Source organism: Erigeron canadensis, chromosome 5 (genome assembly GCF_010389155.1).
Source record: "Erigeron canadensis isolate Cc75 chromosome 5, C_canadensis_v1, whole genome shotgun sequence".
Taxonomy (NCBI): Eukaryota; Viridiplantae; Streptophyta; class Magnoliopsida; order Asterales; family Asteraceae; genus Erigeron; species Erigeron canadensis.
The window spans coordinates 35,933,012-35,946,915 of NC_057765.1; the positions used below are offsets into that span (position 1 = coordinate 35,933,012).

The window sequence follows — 13,904 nt, forward strand, 5'->3', positions numbered from 1 at the left end:
AGTATTAGTATTAGTAATATATATATATATATATATATATGATCACATTTCATGTAACGTTATAAGAGAATATAAACGAAGTGGCAAGATAAAAACATATAAATTAATGATAAATTTGTAAGCTAATTGCATGATTGGTTTCCGTGGTTTGCCCGTTTTTCACTAATCGTCCTTATAGTTAAAAACTATGTCGATGGTCCTATTATGTCAATTTGGCTACACGAAGGGTCCTAAAGTTATTTAAAAATTAAAAAATAGACCAAATTAGACACCAATTAACAAAAATGGCCCGCTAGCCCGCTAGTGAAGCCAAACTGAAATTGTAAAACCATAGTTTTTAAATTGTAGAGACGGTTGATAACTTATTACGAGTACAATACAACCAAACAGCAGGATCTATCCGTGTAATTGACTCTAAATTTTATTTTAAATTTATCTTTGTAGAATCTAGCCAAAAAGATGGAAGAACATATACCTGCAACGTTGAGCAGTTGTCCAACAAGTTTTACACTCGTCCATTGTTGTTTTATTTGTAAGCAACTTTATATATTTTTGCCAATCACTAAGCATAACTCCAAGATCATGAACCATGTTCTTTAAACCAAAACAACAATTAGCATGCATTGTGCACACCTTGTTTAGATCATTGCTTGGTTCACAAAATCCACCAAAATAAGCTGTATCCAAGAATCGAATTTCTAAACCGATATCTTTGATGGTCTGATTGAACTTGATCATATTGAAAACATCTTGATCATGTAAACCCGGGTAAGCCATCCTTGAATTGTACCAAAACTTGTAGAATTCAATTGTTTTCTTGTTTGACTTCACGTATTTGAAACCACTATTTGGTAGATTTTTCAAGTCAAATGGGTTTCCATTGTATGTATCACAAGCAATTTGGATATCAACATCCTTATGAAAATGCATGAAGGGATCTCTAAACCACATTATGTCTGTGTCCTGTATATATAGAAAATAATGTCAAATGATGCTTCTTCTTTTTTTTTTTTAAAGTTTGTTACCTGTAAATGTAACATTACTTCTATTTTCGTTAAAAATTATACCATAGACATTAAGGTATGCATACTTAATTTTGGTAATGAATCTACTCTTCAACTATATATCTTTGGCAAAAGTAGTTGTAGCGGTAAGCTGTAACTTTTAAACAAAGCTTTTAGTTAGAACTTTTATTTCTTTAGAAGTGTTTAAATGGTAACTGTAATAGTAACTTTAAAAGGTTTCTTTTCTAAAAACTAAAAGCTTCATCTAAACTGAAAGATGTTAAAACCCTATCTCAAGTAGCGTTTTATTTTGAAGTTTTTTCTTTCAAATAAAAGCTAAAGTTAGTTGCACCTAAACAAAGTTTTTAACACAATAGGAGGTTTTTTTTGTTTTAAAATAAAAGTTAAAAGGTCCTCAAAAACTCCTAAAAAACTCTTACCAAACATAGTCTTCATCTCAAGCTAAAATAAAATAGAAATACGGAGTAGTTTGAAGGAGAAAAAGAATTACCGTGAACACGAAACTATATCCTAGTTCAAGAATCATGCGCAGAAAATCAATCTTTCTCCACACAATATTCAGATAATCTGGTGCCATAAAATGTGCCTCACTAGAATAGTCCATTCCATCATGGGTCTTGATAATATAGCAGTGCAAATGTAACTCTAAGCAACGCACATATGCCTTTTGGTCCCAAGCTAGAACGACTAAGTGTTTCAAAAATCTTCTCGTTTGATTCCCGGATCGAAAACTCTCCAGAAAAAGATCGAATGTCGAATGTGGTTTAGCCCATGCGTCATTCACATTTGTTATTATCACGGTATTATTACCCAATGTTGCTTGATTTAGTATGCCTTTCAATTCATCAAGATCGTTATCCTATTAAAATAGGCATGGATCAACACGATAATAATAATAATAATAATAATAATAATAATAATAATAATAATAATAATAATAATAATGATTGAAGCGGATACGAAAGTTCTCCATGACTCAAGATATTGGGGCAAATGGGATTAGTTTTGTTATAGCTAGGGGAGTAGGAGTCCGTGGCTTCCCACTAATTTCTTGTAATTTCTATGAATTTATAATAAAATGTTTTTTTTATAATAATAAATAATAATAATAAAATTAAAAATACATATCAAAATATATTGGATACATGATGTCATTACGACATTACGCTTTGTAATTAATTAGTGATAACAATGGATAATTTCATATCGATATCAATGTACACACAATATTTCTTCATATGTACATCCACATGGAATTTTTTTAAAAACTAGTACGTTGCTTTTTCGAAATTATTGTATTTTGACCATAGTATACTTTTACTATAAACTTTTAATTTATTGTATTTTGACCATTGTCACTTTTTATATCTTTTTGACGATTTGAGAATTCATATTATTTTTTTTAGAACAACAGTAGGGATTAGACTTAACATCATTTTTGTAAGGGATTAATCACGAAAAGACCAACGTACTTTTTCATTTGTACACGGTTGCCCCTTATATTTTTTTATTGATGAGGTTTACCAAAAAAAAATAATTTGTACACGGTTGACCATATTACCGGTAATCACCTTTTTTAATGACGTGGCAACTACGTGGACGTTTAATGACTATAACCGGTCAACTATGGGTCAACCGTGTATAAAAAAAAAATTTGTGGGTAAACCTCGTCAATAAAAAAGTATAATGAGTAACCGTGTACAAATGAAAAAAAGTACGTTATTATTCCCGTGATTAATCCCTTTTTGTAAACCTGTAACCATTATAATTTTCGATCATTTTTTCAATAATAATTTAAGAAACAAGTGGAAACTTTGCTCTTTATAGGTTTCTAATTCAAATCTAGACATTGACATTTGAAACCAATTTGGAAAAAAAACTAGAAATTAATAATTAACATTTGTCGTGGAAAAAAACAAAGTAATTGTTATAAATTTAACTTATTTAACCATAAATAGTTAGATTAGATATAATAAGTGAAAAGAGAAAGAAGTACTAGATGAACTAATTCTTACTGAATATGTAAGGTGGTTGATTACGGTAACAAATGAAAACGGTGATGTAACGAAAGAACTATAAAAAACCAAATATGAAAGCCCCATTGTAGCCAAAATAAACACAATCCTAGGAATTTGCCTGATGAACAACATATAGTGATCATTATTGAGGCCAAAATCCAATTGTGGAGGATATGTAAATTTGTCACTTGGATCGTCAACGCTCATCTCTTGTTATACCTATTCTCCAATCCGATCATGAAATAATTTATCTTTTTGTGTTTTTTATTTATGCTGTAGACATTTATATATTTGATTATATGTATATGTATAACAATCGTTTATCATTTACTAGTACTTTTTAGCATTAATTAGTTAACTTTTTGTTTTTTAAATGGCAATTTTAATAAGTCAAAATTTGTAGAAGAAAAAAATGCAATACTCATTATATATTGTAGACTAAAATCACTACGAATAATGTTATATTTGTCCACACCTTTAGGTAGTGTGAACAAATTAAAAATTTTATCACGCTTTTATGTGTGTAAAAATATGTAGAACTAAAGGTGTGTAGAAATTTCTTCACACTAAAAAGTGTGTAAATTGAAAAGTTTACACTTTTTAGTGTGAACATTCATAATTATTTTGTAACACCTCATTTATTCACGCTAACTAAAAAGGTAGTGTGAACAAATGAAGTGTTACAAAATAATTATTAAAGTCCACATTAAAAAGTGTGAACTTTTAATTTTACACACTTTTTAGTGTGGAGAAATTTCTACACCCTTTTAATTATATATACTTTTACGCACATAAAAGCATGACAACATTTTTAATGTCCACGCTAACTAAAAGTGTGAACAAATACAACATTATTTGTATTTAATGTAGATTAAGATTAAATTCTGCAAGTTCTGGCATTATGTACTAAAAAAAAATTACACACAATAAAATAGAAATTTAATTGTTACCCCTTCCTGATCTTTTTTATTTTAAGTCTTTTACTTTTTAAATTACTAGAGTGAAGACCCGTGCGATGCACGGTTTGAATTTTATATTTTTGTCAAACGCTATATTAACGAACGTGATTTCATCTTATAAACGCAAATATAAAACTTGGAAGGGGTTGTCTTGGAACGGTATATTTACTCAGTCCACCGCACCCTACACGGTTTAAAATCAAACTACAATTACCAGGTAGTCAAAGAAAGGGGCTGTCTTGGAACTGTTAAAACTATTGGTGCCAATATGATCACAGCAGTGGATTTATTCGCTTATTATTTCCAATATCGTCAATGCATCCCAACTTGAAAAACTTGTCAATATTATCATCAAATCATAAAATACAATTATATTCAATCCTAACACACAACTAAATTACAGTACTCCCTTATAAGAACAATACAAAAAATGGCATTTTCTTATGTAGTGTCTCAGTCCGGTCCCATTTTTACCCGCTACCCAACACGACCCAAACTCTCCCATTTTACAGCCTCTAACCTAAACAGTTAGCAATATAAACACATTCAACTCGTTGCCCACCCGACCCGACTCACACACTTTACAGCCTCAAACCAAAACATAAGTAATAATGCAACCGTTTAAATCCATTGACCTATAGAACCAACTTGCCCATCTTACAACCTCTAGACTAAATATCAAAAAAATAAATATAAATGAACCCATTTTAACCCATTGACCAAACTCAACCAAAAAATTTCCTAATTTACCACCTCTAACCTAGACTTTATTTGAAAAAGGAAAACCTGGATATTAAAAACGTGTTGATTATTATTTTCATTAGAAGTCAACCAATTATATATATCCAACACGTGTTGATCATTTTCTTCCTTTAAATTATTTATCCCTTTCAATGGGAAACAAAAGCTTCGATTGGAGTTGAAACCTGTTGCACGATCAGATAAATAAATTAGAGTTATAGCTAATTAAACGATAACTGAAGACAATAAGATTCCTCGAGCCAATTTGTTTTGTAATGAAAAGGATAACGTGAAAAGAGAGATATATAGAGGAGTGGATGATAGTTTCTAAATACCTATCATCTTGAATCGAAGTTAATGCTTTTACATCCTTAAACACTCTCTATACCCTGAAATAAGAATATCGGTTAAAGACAAACAAATATACAAATGCATATAAATCATTATCAAAGAATATGACTAACATAATACCAAGAATTCAGAAACCACTCTTCTAGGCATTTCATCAAAATCTTAAAGCGTAACCTTATAATATGGCACAACAAAAGCATTAAAAAAAAAAAACTCACAATTTTTAAGTACCTAAATTAGAAAAGAAGAGATGAAATAGAAACAAAGGAGTTTCAATCCAAAATTTTCATTCATTTTTCAACTTATAATAAATCAAAAAAATGGTCATAAACCGTATCTGTTCTTCACCTTATAGAGATGGATTGAAAGAACTGGTATAATAATTTTTGGAAGAAATTTTTGAGTAATAATTGTGGGAAATTGAATAGGTTAGTATGAGAGGTATCAACATTATAATTATTATTTGTTTGTATTTTTCAATTACGTAAGTGAAAGGGTGGAGGCTGGGTTTATTTTTATAAAACCGATTGGAATCTTTTAGGTTGGGCTGATGAATTATAAGGGATATCAAAAGGTTATAGTTAATGACTTAAATCATTTACTTGTACTATTATATATTGTCATACTAATACCAAATTACCAATATCAAAATGGTTAAATTATAGATTATTAATCCTTAATACTCCTTCATATATATAATTAAATACTTAACTAACCTCATTTAGTACCCCTAATGAATGAAGTGTCAAAAAACATCATGTCTTCAACTTTATATTATAATAGATATTCTTCTTACAAATTATTATTCAACTTAATATATCAAGTATTCAAGTTGAGAAAAAGTTCTTTTTTGTTTGTTTTCTTTTTTAATAATAACAAACACCCCCAGCTTACCAGCTATAAAGCCCGCCGATATAAATAACTAAATTTGAATTCAAAAAAATCAAACGAAACCAAAAAGATGAAAACAAGATCAAAGCGAAAGCCATCAGCAGCAGATCTTCTAATCACACCGCCATCGCCGTCACCTATTCCGATCCAATCTCCAAACGAATCTCCGAAAATTTACAAGTTCAGCTTCGCCGCACCTCCAAATTCCGGCAAAAAACATGCCGCCGATCTACCTACCACAAAATCTCCGGCGTCAATGAGTAAATCACTCATCAGGATTCCAGATCTGAGGAACATCGCATCATCTCACATCGATTCACTTAAGCGTCAGATCGATTGCTCGTATTCTGATTTACTCGCCGAGTTCGATGTTCCTTACTCTCGTTTACAGAAACGATATAAGGTCTGTATATATATATATTTTATTCGTATACGTATATATTTACAGATAATTATTTTCTTAAATTGATGTGAATTTAGGTTTAAAAAGCTTTAGTTCTACTTATGGATGTGAAATTCAAAATTCTAATGTTTACAGTTATAACACATTTCTTCACTTACGTGTGTGTATATGTATATATACAGTTGATTATTTGCTCATTGATGTAAAATTAGCTTAATTAGGTATATATAAATGTGCAGTTATGCTTATTGATGTGTATTGTGAAAATATGTGATGAAGTTAAATTTAGTATAATTAAGAAGGATATTCGACTATTCGAGTTATGCGGATATATTTTGATTATTGAAGTGCATGTTCTGTTTAGCTGTAGGATATGTGAGTTATGAAGCACATAAGCATTTAGAGACAGTAATTTATTGATCTGATTTTATGTTCGAACGAGATCGGAGATCATGTTGTTAATATGATATTTTGTATATACAACTAGATATATCGTTTTATAGGTTTTGTGATCATGTGTATCCATCTGAAGAGTAGCACCTGATGTATATGACTCTTACGGAAAACTGTTATTTGTTTAAGTTGATTGATGCACTTAGTATACAACTAGATATTGCGCTTTTCGTGTAAAAATATAGAGTTGTGTTTATTATGTTCTATAATTGGAGTAAGCATTAACGTGGTTTCAGATTTACAACTGATGATTATTTGTTGCAAAAGCTTTGTAAGTGTTTAGCCAAGGAAACACAATCTATTGATTATACGTTACATGTTGTAGTGATACGTAGTCTGATCAGCGTTATGTAGCTAAATAAGTGATTCGTGATTTGATGCGATACAGAGCACAAGTTTTAATGGTCTTGTAATGATTAGTTTCCATTTATGGACCTCATGTCTTAATTTCATTATATTGTGCCAATTGAAGGTCTGAAGTCTGAATTATTGCCTAACTGAAGTCTGAATTATCGATAGCAGACATGCAGTATTCCTTTGTGTCAATTATCTAGGGAGACTGATGCATATTGTTACCATAGACCTTTTGAAGTCTTGTAAAGTTGTAATTAAGTAGAGTGGAGTGTGACGCAATAAGTTGTAGTCTCATTTGATAAATCTAATTTTACACATTCTAGAAATTTGAATTATCAAACTATTTATCAAATCTGTTTATGTGCTTCTAATATACAGTATTTTTTATATGAGTTTATGCTTATCATAAATTGGAGATCATAGTTTTTATGTTATTTTGTACATAGACAACCATAAATAGTGTATAGGTGCAATTTGGTTATGCTTATGAGATAGTAAATATCGTGTATCTGTTATATTATGTTCATATTGTAGAGATATATAGTTGGACCTAATGTACTGCCAGAGAAAAGTGTCGAATATACCACTGGTTTCCAGCCATTAAATTGTTGATAACTTGATATATATTGAGGAAACACAGATACTGGCTTCTTTTTTATTGGCAATGGCATGTAGTACATTTACCGGTATCTAGGTAAATAAATGAATTACCAATTTTATATGATATAGAACAAGTGATTTACGTATGTTGATCTTAAATAATAGCTGTATGATGCTTTGTTTCCATTTATAGGCACCAGGTCCTTGGTTTACTATATTGTGTCAATTCAAGATATGAACTGTTTACCTATGTAGTATTCTAGATTTATAGTAACTGAACTCTGACCTTTTAATAGTCATGTGATAATTCCATTCCAATATCTCATCTATGGACCTCATGTCCCTGATTTGATGCAATACATAACAGCTTGTTTGGTGTAACTATGTTCTCCCTCTAAATAGTTGTGTATTCATTTGCAATAGGCGTCTGACTTTATATTCACCATTATGGACCTCAAGTCTTTGATTTATTATACTGGGGCAATTCAAGATTTGAACTAGCATAATGCAGTACTCATCAATGTTAAGTATTTGAGGATACTTTAGGATATTGTCACCAGAGAGAATGACATTTGTAATAAGTAAACTGGAGTATGGAGCTTTTGAAGAAATACGAAGATAGTCACAATCTATGATGTCTTTTAATTTTTTCTGTCACCTACAAACTTATTTCCTCCAAAATTATCTTACCTGTTGCAATTTCTGAAGGCTCAAAATCAAGCATGTAAAGAATCCATGGCTGAAGCTGAAAAGGATTTCAAGAAGGTGATTGACCACATGAGTAAAACTCATGGCACATTGGAGGTAGGTTTTACAGTCAATGTCCAGACTCTGATGATAACTATTGTCTGCTTATACGTGTCTCACTATGGTGTTTATTTCAGGTATCATATAAGGAACTGATAGGAGGAGCACAGGCCCGAGCTACTCATTGTAAGTTTCTATGCCTTGACTTGCATTTAGATTCTAAAGATGTGCTTCTGTTTTATGATTCCAAATAAGGTGTTTGCTTAAAAAATCCAAGTTTCAAAGGAATCCAAGCGGTTTTTAAAGTGTTTGATGCTTGGAAAAACAGACTTTGATTCTTATTATTTAAAGGCTAAACAATCACTCTCGGAAAAGCCATGTATAGTTGGGTTTTATTCTCCCTAACTTGATTAAGGTTTTTGCCCATATTCACAAATGTAGTGTCCAATACAAGCATTCCCGAACTCAAGCAATCTGTGGAAAAAGCCATTGATACACTAAGGAGCCATTATGGGGCTGTATCAACTTCATCATAGCATTACCTTAAATAATTAGGTGAGTAAACTACTATTATTTACTAGACATTGGTTGATTAAACTTGATATTCTATGAAGGTATCCTCTAGAGTGCATTTGGATATGAACCAGTAATCCACATTCCTGGATTGCATACTTGTTTTTGGTTTTTTTTTTTTTTTTGGCAAAGCAAAATTTATGTAAACGACTCTGTCAGGATCGGACCCAGAAACTAGAGTGTCACACACCAGGGCCTTATCCATTAAGTCACAGAGTCTTTGTTGCAAACTAGTTTTTATAAGCCTATGCAGATCTTACCTGTCACTTTTTGAGTGTTATGACACCCGAATCATGGACATAACATACCAAACTTCTTTATGTTTTCCAGGATTAGTCCACCTAGGAAGAAGTTATTCTTGAGGCACTGCAGGTGAAGCAACCGGTTGGTCTATTGTCTGTTAACTGGTATAAGTTTTTAGCTATATCCGTAGTATTATAAATGTTTTAGACTGAGTAACAAGTGTTAGGAGAACCAAATTCCGAGTCGTCTTACTTACATTTCTTGTGAATAAGCCATGCGTGCATGTTCTTCAGAATGGGGAAAATATTACAATTGTTACAAGCTTGAGCCTTGCATAGATAGCTGGATCAAAAGTGTAAGTATAAAGGTTGCTGCTATACAAGCATTTCTTTTTCTGTGGGCCTGATCACACAATGTATCTGTTTCAACGCAGTTTGCAGTGTCCAATTGTGGCATGATGTTTTTACTGGCAAAAAAGTTAACACGCTTGTTTCATTATCAATGTATATAGAATCCTAGTACATTAGTTTTCAGAAGTTCTTAGGCATAGAGATAAACATGTGCATACTAACAAGAGAAAATGCTGGTCACTACATACTAACTAATCCGTAAGACAGAATAACAATTGAAACAGTTAAAATTAAGATTACACCACCGCCAACACCCTCTCTTCTATAGTCGAAGTCCATTGGACACCAACATGGTAACACAAACCCCTAAAAGTTGTAAAACGTATAAATCTAGAAACTGAAAACAATCTATTTGATGCTGGAGCATTGTGTTGATTATAGTTTTTAAAACTTGTTTCTTCTGAATTTAGCAAAGAGAGTTGAAACACGAAAATTTCTAGGAAAAGTTGGCTTATCCATACGTGACTTGGCTAATATTAACATCATCAAGTGTTTTACTTTTATTTTTAGTTTATTTTGAAATATCAATTGTTTGAGTCTCCTCTTTGTTAGTCTAATCGTGGGGTATGGGCGTATAGCTGATTGAGTCATTTGGTGTCTTTGTTGGATTAAATTTTCTACAACATTACACAAACTTGATGTTCTACTTGTCTTAATGAAAGACGTCTTTGGTTAGGTCCTACTACCCAGATAGTATATAGAACGAGTCAACATTTTTCCATTGAAAAAAGCAAACCATGTCATCATTCACAAATGCTTTACTATTATTGTAAATTATCAATCCATATTTTAAAAATTAGAAAGAAATTGATTTGGTTCAAATTAGAACGAAAAATAGAAAGTTGAAACAGAAAGTTAAAATTTTCAATAATCTGAACAACATTTTAAAGTCGAGATATAAATTATAACATAGACTGTCATTTTAAGTCTTTTTTTTTATATACTTTTATTGCTAAAAAATTGTTACCAATGTTGTGGAACAAAGAATGACATATTCAATAGTAAAAAGCCAAGTTTAAACTTTTTTAAAGATGCTAAAGGAATATATTATTAGGTACTCTGGCTTGATGTAAGGTTAAGGTACCACATAAGAAGATGGGCTTATTGCGTATAGGTGGCTATATGGGCCTTTAGGCATCTCCTACAAGTATAGCATAAAGCTTGATGCATGATCTTTAAAGCTAAAAAGCTTACACAACCAAAGAGAGTTTTTGTAACAAGTCATGGATCGCTACTATTCCCTTCTCATTGCATTCAAACCGCCTTTAGTCACGATCCATATTCTTCTTGATAAAAGGTATCTGAAATAAGAAGAAAAGCAATATAAATACATGCATATATACACATGCGTACCTATACAGAGAAAGAAAGAAAAAAAAAGTGAAGGTTTATGTAGTGATTTATATTCGTAATAATCGACTAAATTACATTGATGTACCTATACTAGCTACCCTAATTCATATAACTTATAACTTATACTTTGCACATACATTTAGTCAAAATTTCCTTTTTATGTAATTATCTTATTTAACTATCACTTATTATTCTTCGAAAATTATTCTCTACACTACTAGTCTACTACACCTAAGAAGCTGCGACAAAACACTAAAAAAAATCATTTAACAACGTCTAAAATATAACCAACTCTACTTAGGTGGATTGGCCAGATTATCTTCTAAATCCACTATGTAGGCTCCGGATGTGAGTTTTTTTCAAGGTCTCGGGTTCGAGTCTTAGATTTATCATCTCAAGGTATTTATCATGAGAAGAGGGTTGGAGGTCCAGCAAATCGCTGGTTAAAATTGCCTCCAGCACGTTTGAATCGAAACTAACTTTACAAAAAAAAAAAAATCTATATTCTATAATCCCTAACTGACCTATCTATTTTAGGAAATTCAGGACTTTTTTCAATATCCCCTAAATCCCTAATGACCCTAAATAACCCTAAAAAATATATTTAAAATTTTAATTTTTGCATCTTACTATTTTTTCATCTAATCCTCGACTTATATTTAGAATGATAACCACAGTTAGATATTTCATCGTCGCATCTCATGTAAGTAACCTAAATTACATTCTCTTTGCAACACGCGGGCATCCTTCTAGTACATTTATATTGCTTTACTTTGTCGGTTATATCAGTAATTGATAATGTCTAATCAATCAGAAAGTTGTGAATCCGAGTCTTACTGCTGGGGACTTATCACATAAGCCTTGTAATCTTGGTATGTAAAATATGAGCTGAATATATTTTTTTTAACGACAAATATCATTTGTTATTAGTTACTTTTTTCTTTAAGTTAGTGATTAAACGGTAATGCTCAGATTTAAACCCAGAAACTTTAGAGAAACAAAGCACCACCTATTATTTGGGGTACTAGACCAAAAGACAAAAGTTCATTAACATGTACAGTGTTGATTAGTCAAATGGTATTAGGTAGTGTGAAATAAGTGAGTAACTCACCGAAACTAGCGTAGTAGTATCAACATGTAAAGAACATCAAGGTTCAAACATGAATTCGTTGGAGCCAAAAAATTGATTAGAAGAGGATTGTACGGACATTAGTGAATGATACAAATATCTATGCACATTGTCCTCGATACATTTTTTTCTCTATTAAGTTTAAAGCAGTCTTCACACATGGTTTTACCTGGCTTTGTTGGTCTCTTCTTTTAAAAAGATTATTTTGGTGGGTTTGTAATCTTTAAAAAAAACCACATAAAAGTGATAGACAAGAGCATATAATCAAAGATTTACATTGGAAGTTGGGTAGGATTTGGCCTTTGACACACACCAACGTTTATGACCAATTAGAACTTTCTTAATCTATCAAACATCCTTTTTATTTCAAATTCCTTACCACTAGATCTTAGGATTACCTTTCCTGCCAATAGGAACCATTTTTTAATACATAAAAATGTATAACATAAATAGCGGGTATATATGTAGAGAAAAAAAATATATAGTTTCAAATGACTAATAAGATGTGTTTTAACTTACCAAATGGTTTTATTTTTATATCATATCTCTAATCTAGTGATAATATTTTCCCTTCACCGAAAGTAGCAAGTTTAAAAGGATGTCTAAAATTGAGTAGAGGTAACCAAGGTTTAGAGACACAACATTAGTTTGTCCATATGTCTTGAATTCTTGAAGGCGTAGTTAATATACAACTAGCTTCGTGCTCATGTAACACGGTCAAAGATGACTAGTATTTTATGGTTTTTAAGAAGTGGCAAGTTGTTACGGGTTTATGTAATTTACGATCGTTAACATGTGGTTTTATAAAAGAGAAATGAATTGTGTGCAGATGAAATAAGTAACGAAAGTGTGTGTCGCTGTGACACACACGAGCTTTTAAATTATAACTTAATATTTATAGGGGGAGGGAATATGAGGTTGTTTGACACTTAAATTAGGTAAAAAAACCTCTCACATATCTTTTATTAAACCATAAAAATCATGGGGGGTCAAACATTTATTCAAAATATTAAAATATTGGTATGTGAGGAGTTTTTCACCCAAATTGGTGTATAACAGCCTCAAACTCACTTTTTTTTTTGTATGTAATATGTGAACAAATTTATTCAAATATGAACATATCAATTATACTCTATATGGTCTTGAAATTATATCTTAACATTATGATTTTAACTCTTCGATTGATAGCGAGCTAGGTGGATGGTGTACGTCGAAGTTTTTAATAATTTGTTAGGATAAAGCAAAGAAAAAGAAAACGAAAATGCAAGTGGGAAGGCCAGATTATATGATGTTGGTTTAGAGTTTCGAGTTATGCATTTGTAATGGTCTTATTTGACTATAGTTAGTTTTGTGCCGTTTAATTATTTTTCCTTTGATTTTTTATCTTGTAAAAGTGAGAGGAGAAAAACATGTGTTCTGTGGTTTTTTTATATCGTACGTAACATAAATATGCATTAATGCCCGCGCATATTCTAAAAAAAAAACGCAACTTATGTTGTTCTTACCTTTTCTTCTTTTTTTTTTAATAAAAAAATTTGGATTCAATTACATTATTTTTTATATATCCAACATCATTTCCAGTGAAATCAGATTATTTCTTAAAAACTTTTTATCTCCATTTTAGAAAGCATTTTACTTACATTCAAATTTAAAC

At 31.1% G+C, this 13,904-nt stretch overlaps 2 protein-coding genes across 2 annotated transcripts; one reads left to right on the top strand and one right to left on the bottom strand.

The window, feature by feature from the left end:
* Nucleotides 1–447: 447 nt before the first annotated feature.
* On the bottom strand, nt 448–2,788 carry LOC122601696 (uncharacterized protein At4g15970-like). Its single transcript, XM_043774437.1, has 3 exons — nt 2,744–2,788; nt 1,516–1,884; nt 448–963 (listed from the first exon to the last, which is right to left on the bottom strand). Exons 1-3 carry the CDS (start codon nt 2,786–2,788, stop codon nt 448–450), a joined length of 930 nt encoding a protein of 309 aa, XP_043630372.1.
* Nucleotides 2,789–6,054: 3,266 nt separating this feature from the next.
* LOC122602338 lies at nt 6,055–9,676 on the top strand. Its single transcript, XM_043775034.1, has 5 exons — nt 6,055–6,388; nt 8,504–8,599; nt 8,680–8,728; nt 8,984–9,097; nt 9,446–9,676. The coding sequence occupies exons 1-4, from the start codon at nt 6,056–6,058 to the stop codon at nt 9,076–9,078; spliced, it is 573 nt and encodes a 190-aa protein (XP_043630969.1). The 5' UTR covers nt 6,055; the 3' UTR covers nt 9,079–9,097; nt 9,446–9,676.
* The last annotated feature ends 4,228 nt before the right edge of the window (nt 9,677–13,904 follow it).